Here is a 17,750-nt window from a genome sequence, read left to right on the forward strand (position 1 = left end):
GGCAATTAAAATAAGTAGGATTTATAAATCAATTAGATCAGTTAATCATAGGCAGCGCAATAGCGCTGCCTAAGTAAAGAACGATTTTGGCACAATGTATTATTTATTTTTCTTTTGTTTGTTTCCATACCCGGGCACTTTGTATAGAAGGAGTTGTTCTAGAAACTTCGAAAAGGGCTTATTCAATTAGAAAATGGATTGGCTAGTGCCCTTTTTAATAGTCAAAAGTGATTGGAGGGCAACTAATCCCCCTCTCATGCCCACCTTTTCCCCAAAACAAATCCACTCAAAATTTTTAGATAGCCATTTTATTCCGCTTAGTTTTAAGTTCCGTAAATTAGGTCTTTGAGGATGACACCCCCTCACAGCCCTCAGGGCAAGGGTTGTAAGTTATGCCCTGGGGGCATATAAGGTTTATATAGAATGCGTTTTTTTAATAGCCATTTTGTACAGCGTAGTTGATTTCCAGATAGGAAATATTTTTTTGAGAAGGTCACTCCCCCACAATCCTTAGGGCAAGGGTTTTACGTTATGCCCTTGGGACATATAAGAACAATGTTGGCACAACGTATTATTTTTTCCCCTTTAGACCAGGGCACTTCGTATCGAAGAAGTTGTCAATTAAAAAAAGGCTAATTCAATTGGAAATCGGAGTGGCTGGTGCCCCTTTTAATAGTTGAAAGTGAATGGAAGGCAACTAACACCCCTTCTCCACCCACCATTTCCTTAATCAAATCCAATCAAAATCCTGAGAGAGCCATTTTGTTCAGCGTAGTTGATTTCCAGATATAAATTATGTTTTTGAGGAGGACACTCCCCCACAGCCCTCAGCGCAAGGATTGTAAATTATGCCCTGGGGGCATATAAGGTTTTTATAGAAAAACTTCAAAAATGGCTTATTCGATTGGAAATTCAAATGGCTTGTGCCCTTTTTAATAGTCGAAAGTGATTGGAGGGCAACTAACCCCCCTCTTACGCCCTCCTTTTCCCCAAATACATGCAATCAAAATTTTAAGATATCCATTTTGTTAAACGTAGTTGAAAGTTCCAAAAATTAAGTCTTTGAGGATGACACCCCCTGCCCCCCCAGCTCTCAGTGCAAGGGTTATAAGTTGTGCCCTTGGGAAATATAAGGTTTTTATAGAACTCGTTGTCGTAGAAACTTCACAAATGGCTCATTAGATTGGAAAATGGCTAATGCCCTTTTAATAGTCGAAAGTGATTGGAAAGCAACTAACACCCCTTCCACGCCCACCATTTCCCCAAAAATATCCAATCAAAATTTTGAAATTCGCCATTTTGTTCCACGCAGTTTAAAGTTCAGGAAATTATACATTTGATTAGAACACTCCCACCGCCAGTCTTCAGGGCAAAAGTTATAATTTATTCCCTGGGGGCATATAAGTTTTTATTGAAATATTTGTCGTAGAAACTTGAAAAAGGGCTCATTTGATTGGAAATTGAAAGGGCTAGTGCCCTTTTATTAGTCGAAAGTAATTGAAGGGCAACTAACCCCCTTTTCAGGCCCACCATTTCCCCAAACACATCCAACCAAAATTTTGAGATATACATTTTGTTCAACGTAGTCGAAAGTTCTGGAAATTAGGTCTTTCAGGAAGATAACCCCATCAGAGCCCTCAGTGCAAGGGTTGTAAGTTATTCCCTGGGGGCATATAATGCTTATATAGAAAGTTGTTGGAGAAATTTCAAAAGGGGCTCATTTGATTGGAAATTGATATAGCCCTTTTTCATAGTCGAAAGTGAATGGAGAGTAATTAACCCCCCTCTCACGCCCACCATTTCCCCAAACGCATTCAATCAATGTTTAGAGATAGCCATTTTGTTCTACGTAGTTGAAAGTTCTGGAAATTATGTATTTAAGGATGACAAACCCTCCAGAGCCCCCAGGGCAAAGGTTTTAAGTTAGGCCCTGGGGTCATATAAGGTTCTTACAGATAGAGTTCTCGTAAAAACTTCAAAAGGAGCTGATTCAATTGAAAATTGAGTGGGAGAGTACCATTTTTAATAGTTGAAAGTTATTGAAGGGCAACTAGCCCCCCTCTCACACCCACCATAACCCAAACACATCCAATCAAAATTTTCAGATAGCCATTTTGTTCAACGTAGTAGAAAGTTCTCGAAATTAGCTCTTTGAGGATGACAACCCCCCAAGCCCTCAGGGTATGGGTTGTCAGTTGTGCCCTGGGGGTCACATAAGGTTTTTACTGAAAGCCTTGTCGTAGAAACTTCGAAAGGGCTCATTTGATTGGAAATTGAAGTGCCTTTTTCAATTGTTGAAAGTGATTGAAGAGCAATTAACGCCCCACTTGCGCACACCATTTTCCTAGACACATCCAATCAAAATTGTAAGATAGTCATTTTCTTTAACTTAGTTGAAAGTTCTGGAGATTAGGTCTTTGAGGATGACAACCACCTTCACAGCCCTTAGGGTAAGGGTTGGAATTTATCCCCTGGGGGAATATAAGGTTTTTATAGAAAGTTTTGTCGTAGAAACTCGAAAAGGGCTCATTCGATTGGAAATCGAAACGCCTAGTCCCTTTTTAATAGTCGAAAGTGATTGGAAGGCTTGACATTTTTATGGTAAAGATCGATGTGGGTATAATGTCTTATTTTTTTGTTTTTGTTGTTGTTTAGACCAGGGTACTTTTTATCGAAGAATTGTCGTAGGAACTTCGAAAAGGGCTCATTCGATTGAAAATAGAAAGGACTGATGCCATTTTTAATAGTCGAAAGTGATTGGAGGGAAAGTAATACCCCTTCAACGCCCACCCTCCCATTTGCCTTTATGTTTAAAAACTAAATGTTGCCTTAAGATTAAATCAAAATACACTGTGTTAATGCTAATTCCCAATAAGGTATCTCAGCAGTATCCCAAGAACGACTGAGGGTATTTTGTTCAAAATGTCGGGGCTTCTTCTGCTCTTAAAGTTTAACCAAATCAAAATAACGTAAGTGTATCCAAACTATCAAAGAAAGTAAACAGATTTTTTTGCGAATGGTATCAAGTTTTCCATTTCAGGTTAACTAGAGGAGGTACGAAACTACTTTAAACACTATTATTTGTGTCCAGCTTTTTAAAAGGGTGTATGCTGCTAAAAATTGCTGAAAATTTTCTCCAGCATACAAATAGCAGGCCAAACTATAAATTCTTAAAAAACGAAAAGATTTAAAGTATTATTTTCATTTTCCCTGAAAATACCATGTCGATAAAAAACGAACATAAACTAATTAAAAAAAATTTCCAAGATATAAGGTTTAAAGAGAAAAGCAAAGAACTACATTAAATAGAAAATGAGCAAAAATAAAATCAAATAACCTACCAAGCGGGAAACTACAACAAATCAGCATCGATAAATAAATGAAACCCAAAACGAACAGAAATTACAATAAATAATGGAGTCAAACTCAAAACGAGCAGAAATTAGCATAAGTTGGGCTCAAAGCCCTAATGCCCTCCCAAGGCCAGAACATAATTTGCGTTTTACTTAAAAAAATACAAATGAATGTACATTGTCAGTTTAATATACATATACTGATATTTAGTATTGAAAATGCCAATATTATTTGATTTATTAAAGTTATAAAAGATAAACATTTATATTTTTTTGTCGAAAAAGTTTTTTTAATTAATAAATGGAGAAAGGTGAAGTATGCGAAGGAAATAGAACCAATAACAAGGAAGAGGGCTTATTAATATTTTTGTGTTAATTTAGGAGAGAAAAGTATTTAAGCAATTTAGTAAAAAAAAAACTGTAAAAAGAATGTTCAAAACTACTGAAATAAACTTTACTCAGTGAGTGGTAAATAAGGATAGAAGAAAGATGGAGAGGAAGTTTACTTTTTTGATGTATTGAGTTATCAATCTTTTTCAACTTGGTTAACCTTTTAGAGCTATTAACAAAATTATTTAAAGGATAGTGTGTTTGTCCATCCTAAGGACATATTCAAACTACCTAATGTTCTATTCAGTCTCCTGTATGCATTAATATAATAGTTATAGGGCTAATACTATTTCATGCATAATTGCCTGAATATTCTGAACCCTGATTGTTTATTTAATGAAAATTAATTAAACAAATTTTTTCCACAAAAAAAGTTTTTCAAAGAAAAGTAAAGAACTCCATTAAACAAAAAATGAGCAAAAATAAAATCAAACAATCTACCAAGCGTAAAACTACCACAAATCAGCATCGATAAATAAATGAAACCCAAAACAACAGAAATTACAATAAATAACCGAGTCAAACTCAAAACTAGCAGAAATTAACATAAGTTGGGTGCAAAACGTATATGCCTTCTAGAACAAAATTTGCACTTTACTGAAAAAAATACAAATGAATGTGCATTGTCAGTTTAATGTACATTTACTGATGTTTAGTAATGAAAATCTTAATATTATTTGATTTATTAGTACTGATATTTAGTAATCAAAATGTTAAAATCATTTGACTTATTAAATTATAAAAGTAAAAACCTTTATTTTTTTTTCAGTAAAGTGCAAATTTTGTTCTAGCCTTGGGAAGGCATAGGCGTTTTGCGCCCAACTTATGTTAATTTCTGCTCGTTTTGAGTTTGACTTGGTTATTTATTGTAATTTCTGTTCGTTGTTGGTTTCATTTATTAATTGATACTGATTTTTGGTAGTTTCACGCTTGGTAGATTATTTGATTTTATTTTTGCTCATTTTTGTTTAATGAAGTTCTTTACTTTACTCTGAAGAACTTATTTTCTGGAAAAAGTTTTTTAAATTAATTTCTGTTCGTTTTATATTGACATAGTCTTTTCAGAGAAAAAGAAAATAATACTTTAAATCTTTTCGTTTTTTAAGACTTTATACTTTGGTCTGCTATTTATATGCTGGAGTAAAATTTTCAGCAATTTTTAACAATATACACCTTTTTAAAAATCTGGACACAAATAGTACTTTCTTTGATAGTTTGGATACCCTTACACTATTTTGATTTGGTTAAATTTTAAATAGCAGAAATGGGAGGGTTGGTGAGGGAGGATGGGCGTGGGAGGGTTGGAGTGGAAGAGGGATTAGGTGCCCTCAAATCACTTTTGACTGTTGAAAAGGGCATCGGCCCTTTCTATTTTCAATCGAATGAGCCCTTTTTGAAGTTCATTCCAATCGAATGAACCCTTTTCGAAGTTTTTACGACAACACCTTCTATAAAAACCTTATATGCTCCCAGAGCAAAACTTACAACCCTTGCTCTGAAGGCTGTATGGGGAAGGCTGTCGTCCTTATAGACCTAATTTTCAAAACTTTCAACTACGGTGAATAAAATAGCTATCTAAAAATTTTGATTGGATGTGTTTGGGGAAAAGGTGGGCGTGAGAGGGGGGTTAGTTGCCCTCAAATAATTTTTGACTATTAAAAAGGGTACTAGTCCTTTGAATTTCAAATCGAATGAGCCCTTTTTCAAGTTTCTACTACAATGATTTCAATAAAAACCTTATATGCCCCCAGGAAATAACTTATAATCCTTGCCCTAAGGGTTGAGGGGGAGTGTCGTCCTTAAAAATATGTTTTCTATCTGGAAAGCAACTACCCTGAACAAAATGGCTATCTCAAAATTTTTATTGGATGTGTTCAGGGAAATGATGGGTGTAGAGGGGGGGGGCTAGTTTCCCTCAAATCACTTTCGACTATTAAAAAGGGCACTAGCCCTTTGAATTTCCAATCGAATGAGCTTTTATTGAAGTTTCTACGACAACACCTTCTTTAAAAACCTTATATACCCCCAGGGCATAATGTAAAACCCTTGCCTTGACGGTTGTGGGGGAGTGTCCTCCTCAAAAACATATTTTCTATCTGGAAATCAAGTACGCTGAACAAAATGGCTATCTCAAAATATGATTGGATCTCTTTGGGGGAATGAATGGCGTGGGGGGGCTAATTGCCCTCCAATCACATTCGACTATTAAAAAGGGTACTAGCCCTTTGAATTCCCCATCGAATGAGCCAATTTTGAAGTTTCTACGACAACACCTTCTATAAAAACCTTATATGCCCCCAGGCCATAACTTAAAACCCTTGCCCTGAGGGTTGTGAGGGAGTGTCCTCCTCAAAAACATATTTTCTATCTGTAAAACATCTACGCTGAACAAAATGGCTATCTCAAAATTTTGATTGGATGTGTTTGGGGGAATGATGGGCGTGGGGGAGGGGCTAGTTGCTTTCCAATCCCTTTTGACAATTAAAAAGGGCACTAGCCCTCTGAATTTCCAATCGAATGAGTCTGTTTTGAATTTTTTACGACAACGGATTCTATAAAAACCTTATATGCCCCCAGGGCATAAATTAAAACCCTTACCCTAAGGGTTGGGGAGGAGTGTCCTCCTCAAAAACATATTTTCTATGTGGAAATAAACTACGCGGAAGAAAATGCCTATATCAATATTTTGATTGGATGTGTTTGAGGGAATGATGGGCGTGGGGGGGGGCTAGTTACCCTCCAATCACTTTTGAATATTAAAAAGGGCACTAGCCCTTTGAATTTCCAATCGAATGAGCTTGTTTTGAAGTTTCTGCGGCAACACCTTCGGGGGGGGGGGGCGTGGGGGGGTTAGTTGCCCTCCAATCTTTTTTGACTATTAAAAAGGGCACTAGCCACTCCAATTTCCAATGGAATGAGTCCTTTTCGAGGTTTCTACGACAACTCCTTCGATACGAAGTGCCCGGCTATAAAGAACAAAAAAATAACACATTGTGCCCACATCATTCTTTACTTAGGCAGCGCTAACGCACTGCCTATGATATTCTTGGGATTCTCTGTCTCTTCTACTCAAGGTTACATTCAAGCTACATTGACCAGTTTTTACTAAATTAAAAAAAACAAGTTTTTCAACTGAAAGTAAGGAAAAACCTTAAACTAAAAACCAATAGGAACTATTGCGTAAAAGGGGGGGGTTGTCCCCTCCTTAACACCTCTATCTTGACGCTAAAGTTATTTAGTACTTTTAAAAAAGCTTCTTATTGTTCTAATTAAACGACCCTTTTAATACTATGAACGATGGATAAACTTTGTAGTCATTGCATTATCATAGAAATGTTATTCTGATTACAGAAACCTTTAATATAATCAAATTGGAAAAAAATTTCTTTTAATTTTGAAATAGGCTCTCTATATATAAGATTAGACAGAAATTTTTTAAATTTAATCTCTTTGTTTCTCCTTAAAAAAGAAAGAACTAATGTTTTTATTTCTTTCCCTGATAGTAATCAGTATTGCTGCCAAACTTGGAAAGTTTTTACCCCTCAGAATGGAGAAAATTTAATCTGGCTAGCACAATTATAGAAATAAAAAAGGGTCTCGATTTGGCATAAATTAAGCAAAAAAGTACCAGAATAAAAACGAAAGATAATTGGTTAAAATTAGCTTTTTTTGGGTCATGAGTCTTACGATTTTGATAGCATGATGCAAAAAGTTCTTACAACCAATATCTTAAGTCAATCTCTTCTTTCTTGTAGAAACAAGATGGAACCACTGTGGTGATTCAGCCACGCGAAAGCCTCGTCTTTCCAGCAGCAGATTATTTTAGCAACCTCGTCAAAAAAGCTATTTCTAAGGAAGAAAATGTTACTACTATCATTTTTGATCTAGCTTATGTCAATCGACTTGATTTCGCTACAGCAAAGGTAAATTTTGTTTTACTTTAGTTAATGCAGCCAAGAGGAGAGATAATCTAATTTTAAAGATTTGAAATAAGTAGCTTGATTTTCTATTAAAAACTTTATCTACCACTCTTTATTTAACTGAAATAAGTTGAGGGTGCCGTTTTGTACCTTTACTTATTTTTTATTACTACTACTACTACTACTACTACGAACAACTCACCGCAGCACCAAAACGCCTGAAGCCAACACAGCTACGCACGGTCCTCCACCCCAATTTATTCAAAGCCTCGTTTTTTACACCCGCCCACAAAGTTCCCATTTCCTTTAAATCTTTCTTTATAAATGAAACTGAGAGAGGAAAGAAAATAACAAAATGAAAAATAACATAAAAAAAGGTGAAAAAACGAGGATTTTGTCAGCCATTGGAAAACCATGCAGAAGGAGAAATAAGCAAATACTTCGACAAGGACCTCTGCCAAGTCATCTTCAGTGCCAAACAAAAAAGAAAAAGAAAAAATGAAAATCTAACCTTTCGAAGTTTACCCGACAAAGACAGAACAGACACTAAATAAAAACCAGGCAGGAATCAATGAAAAAGAATTTACCAAGATGATTGAGCAAGAATCCTTTGTTTTGCGATTGTTTTAGCTGGTCTACAGTTTCGGTTTTCATTAGATATGCAAATAGGTTCTTTTAAGTTATACCGGGTGAAAATATTGATTTAGTCCTTCAAAATTAAACTGTCGTAAATTAGACTTAATGAAATACCTCCAGTATCTCTATTTATTGCTAAATTTTGGTTCATTTTTTTTTATCTCAATTACCTCTTTAAAAGTTTGTGATAGGCCATTTATAGTTGATATTAAGGTTGCCTCGTGAAAAAGAACCAGATGGGTCGGATTTACGAAAAAATGCGAAGCCAATGCCGAATCAAAGTTGTCATTTTTATTTTTTAATCTCAGAGAATTATCTATTGAAATTTTGTGCTCATGCAAACGTTCACCTAGCTGATGATGGGTCCTACCAATGTAAAATTTCCCACATGAACACGGAGTTTTGTAGACTCCACTACCCAGTACAGGATCAGTTTTATCCTTTCCTGAGTTTAAAAAGTGTTCAAGTTTTTGTTCGGTTTTGAAAGAAACAGAGAGATTGTGTTTTTTTTAAAATTTTTCCAAGTTTATCACCAAGTTTCGGGGTGTATGGTAAAGCGATGAAAGTTTTTTTTTCTCAATTGCCAGGGTAACTGAATCAAGAGGGACGAGCTCCCTATTTTATTATTTTATCTTTTTTAATCGTCTATCTATGATATTTTCAATAAGTTTGATTGGGTAACCATTGCAGAAAAGAATTTCCTTGGCATAGTTTAATTCAGAATTTATATGAATACGGGAACAAATTTTTAAAACTCTGTCGACTAAAAAGATTATTACCCCTCTTTTCAGAGAAGGAGGGTGATGGGAAGAGAAGTGTAGATATAGATCATTATGAGTCGGCTTTCTATATATAGAAAATTTAAGGCTAGTAGTTTTTATAATCAAAACATCCAAGAATGGCAGCTTACTCGAATCTTCGAGTTCCATTGTGAACTGGAGATTCGAATAAAAGAGTTCAAATGTGGCAAAAAATCTCTCAGAGAGTCTTGTCCATTTTCCCAAACAGAAAGGATATCATCAACAAAACGAAACAAGATAGAGTGTTTTAAGTTGAAACTATTCAAAGCAGACTGTTCTATGAAATTCATGTAAAAATTTGCCAAATAAGAAGATGTCACTTATTTGCCAAATAAGTCATGGATAAACCCATGACTTAAAGGAAAAAAAAATTCGGAATTTAAAATACGAGGAGAACTTGTTGCAAGGACGAACAAGGGTAATTATTGTATCAATTTCCAAAGTTTTGTAATCCGACCAAGCTGAATTTTTCTCTAATTTTCTTTGTAAAGCTTGCTCACATTTACGGTCATCGCAAAGAGGTAATTGAGATAAAAATAATACATGAACCAAAATTTAGCAATAAATAGAGATACTGGAGATATTTCATTAAGCCCAATTTACGACAGTTTAATTTTGAAGGGCTCAGTCAATATTTTCACCCGGTATAACTTAAAAGAACCTATTTGCATATATAATAAAAACTGAAACTGTAGACCAGCTAAAACTATCGCAAGGCACAGGATTCTTGCTCAATCATCTTGGTAAATTCTTTTTCATTGATTCCTGCCTGGTTTTTATTTAGTGTCTGTTCTGTCTTTGTCGGGTAAACTTCGAAAGGTTAGATTTTCATTTTTTTTTTTGGCACTGAGGACGACTAGGCAGAGGTCCTTGTCGAAATATTTGCTTATTTCTTCTTCTTCATGGTTTTCCACTGGCTGACAAAATCCTCGTTTTTTCACCTTTTTTGATTTTATTTTTCATTTTGTTATTTTCTTTCCTCTCTGATTTTCATTTATCATGTATAGCCAGTGTGGTCTAAGAATTTAATTATCTTTCTTTATGACATCCTTCCATCCCAGACGGGTACGACCTGTTTTCTGTTTAGCCCTAGACGGTTGGCCGAAAAGAACAATCTTCGGCAATCTGTCATCCTTCATCCTCACTACGTGCCCTAGCCACCTCAACCTTTCTTTCATTATAGCCCTAGAGAGCGGTATTGAACCACATTTTTCGTATAGTCTATTGTTTGAAATACGGTAAGTCAGCCGGGTTCCCAGAACAATCCTTAAGCAGTTTCTCTGGAAAACATCTAGAAAATCTTAATCCGCTTTTCGGAGAGTCCATGCTTCAGAGCCATTTTTGTATTGATTTTCTTAAATTTATGTTACTCTTCACGGATTTGTTTTTGCAATTCAGAGCATAATCCAATGTCTCAACAGTCGTGATTCAGTAATTGTTATGTGGTATTTTTTTCATATTTATATTTGTAAGTCTGCCGCTTTAACCGAACAAGTTTGACAAATTGTTTTTTTTTCTTTATTTTATTAAATGGATAGTAGACATTTTTTTCTTTCCAAATTTTTAGTAGAACTAAAATCACTTCTTCAGTACACGGGTCAGGTTTCTTTTGATCTAAAGTTGGGCCGTATTTTGGTAACTTAGGTACCCAAGAAATTTAAAGGAATAAAATACAGGGATATTGGTTGCTAATTTTGTTGCTCAGAAAAGTCAAGAAGTAGTGTAGATTAAATTAATGTGCCTCGATGCATACAGGCTAAAAGTGCAATTATTTAATAAAATAGTTGAGCTAGCAGAATGGAAATAATAGTATATAAGGAAAATGAAAGATAAATATCCTTAAATGTTTCAAATCTAGCATCCCATCTTCTTCCAAGGAGCCAAAAATGTAAAATCATAAGAAATACACATTTATTTCTGGTAGAAAGTAAGGGTGGCTGTCCTGCCTTATAGGGAAGGATATACTATCATGTCGTTGGTTATATTTATTGGTATTTAAAGGGGGTCTGAATTCGTCAAATACTACCCCAAATTTAGATGCCTTTTGGTCCGTAAATTAACAAGCACGTAACCCAAGTATATATCCAAAATAGTACCAATCCGGGTATCAAAGGCTTGATTTGATCAATAGCCCAAAATTTGCAACAAATCCTGTTCATGATGAGAAAATATTAAATAGTTTTTGGTCAAAATTAGATACTTTTTTATCTTTTAACGCAAGAGGAATGAGATAAAAAGTTTTAAAATGTAATTCATTTTTGATCTGATTGTTCGGAAGGGTAATTGCTGATTTAGCTGTCTTTGCTTAAAAAGTAAATTTTACCTTAAACCTTTAAACGGCCAGTAGTAATCTATGTTATACTTTACGGAGACATATAGCAATCTCCATGTTATTTGCCGGGACGTATACACCTTTTCAAAGAGATTCAGAACTCCCTCACATGGCATTATACCTCTGGTCCATCCTGTGCTATTTGGGTTATTGACTTACCAAGGCCAACCAGACAGGTTTCTGGTGGGTATAGTCTGGTTTGGTGGGTATAGTCTGGTTTGATGGGTATAGTCTGGTTTGGTGGGTATAGTCGGGTTTGGTTTTTCAAAGAGAGTGAGTATTACACTTTACTTTTTTGTTTTTGTTTGTTTTTGTTTTTTTTTTAAATCGAAAACTAGAGATTGTCAAATTGCGCATTTAGGATTTGTTTTGATTGACATTTTTGCAAAAAGGGATAAGGAATTCGCAAATTGGACACTATGAACGATATTAATTAATGTTTTGAATAATAGGAGTGTGAATGACTCTAATTAGTGATTATTTGAAAAAAACTACGTTTTCTAAAGAGTTAAAGAGGCTGAGTTACAAGGTCGAACCTTAAAACGTACAGGGATTAGGAGGCACAGTTGGGGGGCTACCACCCCCAAACCCCCCGCTTTCGCAGCCTTTAAATATAAAAAAAAATTTCTTTAAACTGAAAGTAAGGAGCGACATTAAAACTTAAAAAGAACAGAAATTATTCCGTATATGAAAGAGGCTGTGCCCTCCTCAACGCCTCGCTCTTTACGCTAAAGTTTGACTTTCTCACAACTCTTTTTTTAAACAATAAAAACTTTAGCGTAAAGAGCGAGGCGTTGAGGAGGGCACAGCCTCTTTCATCTACGGAATAATTTCTGTTCTTTTTAAGTTTTAATGTCGCTCCTTACTTTCAGTTTAAAGAAATTTTTTATATTTAAAGGCTGCGAAGCGGGGGTTTGGGGGTGGTAGCCCCAACTGTGCCTCTAATCCCTGTACGTTTTGAGGTTCGACCTTGTAACTCAGCCTCTTTAACTCTTTAGAAAACGTAGTTTTTTCAAATAATTTCTGCACGTTTTTGTACAGTTTATTACTTATTATTGCTTGACTAACTGTTAGCTGATCGTGTCAGGAGTTAAAGTTGGGGGGCTGCCGCCCCCAAACCCCCGCTCTTGAACATTCTTGTGTTAAGGCTTTTAATTCCTGAATACTCAAATCACGTCGTACAGGGTGCCTCCTAATCCCTGTACGTTTTAAGGTTCGAACTTGTGACTCAGCCTCTTTAACAGCCCCCCAACTGTGCCTCCTAATCCCTGTACGTTTTAAGGGTCGACCTTGTAACTCAGCCTCTTTAACTCTTTAGAAAACGTAATTTTTTTCAAATAATTTAAAAAAGAAACTGAGTTTCTTTTCAAAGTATATAAAAAAGTTGCTCTGATGGTGAATCGAACCCGAGTTTTCCGCCTGAAAGTCTGAAATCTCAGCCGCTGGACTATACAAACACAATAGTAATTGTTGTTTAGAAAATAGAAGGTATTTTCGACGCAAGCAAATTCCCAAAAATCTTGATATGTGGTTTTTGGAAAACAGGGAAGGAGTGATCAGATTGAGCTGAAATTTCGACGATAAGCTCCCAGGCCCCAGGAAAGCTTATCCTCTAAATTTCAGCCCGATCGGAACAACGTTAAAGGGGGGGTTGTGGAGGGAAAAATTAACATGGGCTAATATAGGAAAACGAGGTTTTTCGTAAATGTAAATTCGGGGGATAATTTTTTCGGTCTGAAAATATCAAAAGGCCCTAACAGGTCAAATTCTGATTCGAATGAGTCCTCATTCAACCGGATCCGTTGCCAACTGTGGCCTGTAGGCGTGGCTAAGAAAAAATAAAGAGATGAATTTTAAGTGGCTAGATTTGTTTTTTTGAAAACTGGGAAGGAGTGATCGGATTGAGCTGAAGATTCGAGGATAAGTTCCCGGGACCTAGGAAAGCTTAACCTCTAAATTTCAGCCCAAACAGACAACATTAAAGGGGAGCTGTGGTATGAGGGTCCAAACTTCTGACCCAGTTTACACCATGAAGATCAAGTCAGAGGAGGATGAAATTTTGCAAGTTTCTTAGTTTGAGCTTGGGCTACAAAATGCAATTACCGCCGTCTCTCTGCGACCTCTAGGACCTGAAATCGCTTAACATTGTGGTGGGTCGCCTCTTTATAGAGGCACAAGTGTGCCTCCTTGATTGAATTGTATGAAGGTGGAGAAAAAAAAGGATTAAACTGATTAACAGTTAAGGTAACCCCGAAGGGGTTGTTAACTCAGGTAATTTGTTATAAATTTGAAACAACATCAGTCTATGAAAATGGCTAACGACGATAGAATGACAATGTGAGTTGACCTAGCTTTACCTCTCCGATATGGTCTCTATAATACACAAGTGAAGTCTGAAGAGTATTGTCAATTTAAAATAGGGTGTAACGTTTATAGGAAGATATTTCTACCGGTCCTATAGAAAGACATTTTTACCGATGCTATAGGAAGAAATTTCTACCGGTCCTGTAGGAAGACATTTCTACCAGTCCTATAGGAAGACATTTCTACCGGTCCTATAGGAAGACATTTCTACCGGTTCTATAGGTAAACATTTCTACCGGTTCTATAGGAAGACATTTCTACCGGTCCTATAGAAAGACATTTCTACCGGTCCTATAGGAAGACATTTCTACCGGTCCTATAGGAAGACATTTCTACCGGTCCTATAGGAAGAAATTTCTACCGGTCCTATAGGAAGAAATTTCTACCAGTCCTGTAGGAAGACATTTCTACCACTCCTATAGGAAGACAATTCTACCTATTCTATAGGAAGATATTTATACCGGTCCAATAGGAAAACATTTCTACCGGTCATATAGGAAAACATTTCTACCGGTCCTATAGCAAGACATTTTTACCGGTCCTATAGGAAAACATTTCTACGAGACGTATACACCTTTTCAAAGAGAGTGAGTATCCTCTCACATTTGACCACTGGTTCGATACGATCACCCCTGGGAAAAAAATAAAATAAACACGCATCAGTGATCTTTCTACTGGCAAAAAAAAATACAAAATTCCACATTTTTGAAGAGAGGAACTTAAAACTTCTGCAGTAGGGTTCCCTGATATACTGAATCTGAATTTATGATTTTTTATTAAAGTTTTAAGACTTTTAGAGGGTATTTCCCACTTTTTTCGAAAATGTGGCAAATTTTCTCAGGCGCCTAACTTTTGACGAGTATAACTAAACTTGGTGCAACTTATATATTTGAAATCAACACACAAATCTAATTCCCCCTCCTCAATCAGAGAAAGTCCGCCCTGAAAACATCTGTATACTTCCCAATAACGAAAACTATATGTAAACAATGGGCAAAGTTTATAACTTGCAGCCCTTCCCCTGGAGACTGTGGGAGATTAAGTCATCCTCAATGACATAGTTATGAGATATTTCGACTATGCTGAACAAAATGGCTTTCTAAAAATTTAGATCCCGTAACTTTGGGAAAAATTGATCATTGAATGGTGCATAGTTGCCCCCTTCAGTTTTTTTTGTCGCTTAAACAGGGCACTAGAACTTTTAATTGTCGTTCAAATGAGTCCCTACAGTAGGGTGTCCGCTACTATCTTAAGCTTCTGCTGAAACTAGCTTCAAATATTGAACCTAAAAGATTCATATTACCATGGTTACGAAGTGTTTATAGAATTGGTGGTCTTTAAAAAGACCGTTGGGTAGTCATGGGTGTGATAACTATTGTAAAAATTCATCATTGTTTGTCATCCACTCAGTGTGATTCCAATCTATATGACAGATTTGTTTGTTCTTCTTCTTCCTAGGAAATCTTACACACATATTCCGAGAAGGAATATCTAGTACCCATTTGCTAAAAAATCGAACCTCGTCCTCTGGGTTGTGTATTTTACTCGGAAATTCCTCACAATCAAAATCTTCCAAGTTGAATATTGGTATATCTGATTTGCATTTGTCGATTAAAAGTTTATCAGTGGGCACATTCCCTTTTGTGTACAGTGCTGTTACGCCAAAAAAACAGCATATCTCTCTAACTTCCTCTTGTACGTAGGATAAATCCTTCCCTTTGTTATAGGATGGAAGAATCATTCTGTTATATAAACCTATTTTGTTTATAACGTTTAGTGTATTGCGCCACCTGTCCTCATTGTACTCATACATATTGTAGTTTATATACCAGTGGTAACAAGAGACTATTTGATGATCTTTAGTAAACAGTAGAAACGCACATTCAAAAATCACTCCACATGCCGATTTCTTCAAGCCAATGTATTCGCAATCGAAAACACCATACATCCTTGAAGTTATATCGATAGAATGGATATTCAAACTGTATAAAGTTCCAAATTGAAACTAGATTTTATACTAAAGAAACTGAATATATTAACACATACCCAAGACGCCCTGGTTTATATTTAATAAAAACTATTTTTATTATTAAGACCTCAGAATATTTATCTTCACGAATGACAAGTAACGATTTTCATTAAATTAGAATATTAGATAGATTTCACATGTGAACGAGAAACTGCCGGTGATTTAGACGTAATTTTCTCAAACCTAGAAGAGACTCGCATCTCATTAGTCCAAATATACATGCTAATTCGGTTTCATCTCGTGACATATTTTTACGTGTCAATTGCTAAAGAGCTTTATTCATCTCAAACATAGAAATCAGACCTAGGTTTTTTAGATTTTCGTGGGTGTTTGTTTCCTGGAGTTTATTAATTGAGAAGTTAACTTTAATATTTTGTGGTTTTGACGTGCCTGAAATCATGAATTAGAATAGTTAATTAACTGTTTGGGTTTTCAGACCTAGGTTTTTTAGATTTTCGTGGGTGTTTGGTTTCCGGGGTTTACGGGGCTAAAGGATTAGTTGATTTTTTAAGGGAAATAGGAGCTTTTTTTGTCCGTTTTTGTCTGATTCCGTTTTTGTGCTCAAAATTCTATTTTTTTTTCAATGTTTCCAATGTTTTCAATGTTTTCGGAAACTCGCTAAGGTTAAAAGTGCACAGGGCTAAAGGATTAGGTGATTTTTTAAGGGAAACATGAGTTTTTTCGTTTTTATTCTGTTTTATGTGCTAAAAATTCTATTTTTTTTAACATATTTCAATGTTTTCGGAAACTTGCTAAGGTTAAATGTGCACAGGACTAAAGGATTAGGTGATTTTTTAAGGGAAGCAGGAGTTTTTTTGTTTTTATTCCAGTTTTATGTGCTCAAAATTCTATTTTTTTTTTCAATGTTTTCGGAAACTCAATAAGGTTAAAAGTGCATAGGGCTAAAGGATTAGGGGATTTTTTAAGGGAAGCAAGAGTTTTTTTTGTTTTAATTTGGTTTTGTGGTCAAAATTGTGTTTTTTAAACATTTTTCAATGTTTTAGGAAACTCGCTAAGGTTAAAAGTGCACAGGGCTAAAGGATTAGGTGATTTTTTAAGGGGAGCAGGAGTTTTTTTGTTTTTAATTCTGTTTTGTGGTAAAAATTCTAATTTTTTTTTATTTCAATGTTTTCGGAAACTCGCTAAGGTTAAAAGTGCACAGGGTTAAAGGATTACGTGATTTTTTAAGGGAAGCAGAAGTTTTTTTTTGTTTTTATTCTGTTTTATGGTCAAAATTCTATATTTTTCAACATATTTAAATGTTTTCGGAAACTCGCTAAGGTTAAAAGTGCACATGGGCTAAAGGATTAGGTGATTTTTTAAGGGAAGCAGGAGTTTTTTTGTTTTTAATTCTGTTTTTTTTATTTCAATGTTTTCGGAAACTCGCTAAGGTTAAAATTGCATAGGGCTAAAGGATTAGGGGATTTTTTAAGGGAAGCAGGAGTTTTTTTGTTTTTAATCCTGTTTTGTGCTCAAAATTCTATGTTTTTTTTAAATATTTCAATGTTTTCGGAGACGAGAGAACAAATTGCATGCTTTACAATCCTTCCCCAACGGCTGTGAGGGATAGGGCATCCCTAGGGGGATGGCTATTAGACTTTTGAACTAGCTTCAGCAAAATGACAATTACATAATATCGATCAATGTTGAGGAGCGAGTGTATTTAAAGAGGAGAAGGGGAGGAGAGGGGAAAGAGGGGGGGGGGAACTGGTTGCTCACCAATTATTCTTCAACATATCTTTAACGTTTCTACTTAATACCCTCAACCCTTCCTTAAATGTTGCTGAATTTCCCTTTTGACAACAAGCATGCATATCATGTGTTATGACTGGCTTCAGTTTCTGTCTCATCCTTTTCTTAAAGTTTCTTAGGCATTTTCTTAAAGTTTTATTTGTTATGATAGAATTCTGTAATTTTGTAGGTACT

At 35.5% G+C, this 17,750-nt stretch overlaps 1 protein-coding gene across 2 annotated transcripts in view; it reads left to right on the forward strand.

Annotated features, from left to right (window-relative positions):
- LOC148947346 (sodium-independent sulfate anion transporter-like) overlaps nucleotides 1-17,750 on the forward strand; it is a 161,657-nt gene that overhangs the window by 134,539 nt on the left and 9,368 nt on the right. For both annotated transcript variants that reach the window (XM_089095217.1, XM_089095218.1), the window contains exon 9: nucleotides 7,499-7,666. In XM_089095217.1, the coding sequence (XP_088951343.1) occupies nucleotides 7,499-7,666 (168 nt within the window). The remainder of the gene's footprint in view (nucleotides 1-7,498; nucleotides 7,667-17,750) is intronic.

Source organism: Artemia sp. Qi Xiang Cuo, chromosome 10 (genome assembly GCF_049724085.1).
Source record: "Artemia sp. Qi Xiang Cuo chromosome 10, ASM4972408v1, whole genome shotgun sequence".
NCBI classification, from domain to species: Eukaryota; Metazoa; Arthropoda; class Branchiopoda; order Anostraca; family Artemiidae; genus Artemia; species Artemia sp. Qi Xiang Cuo.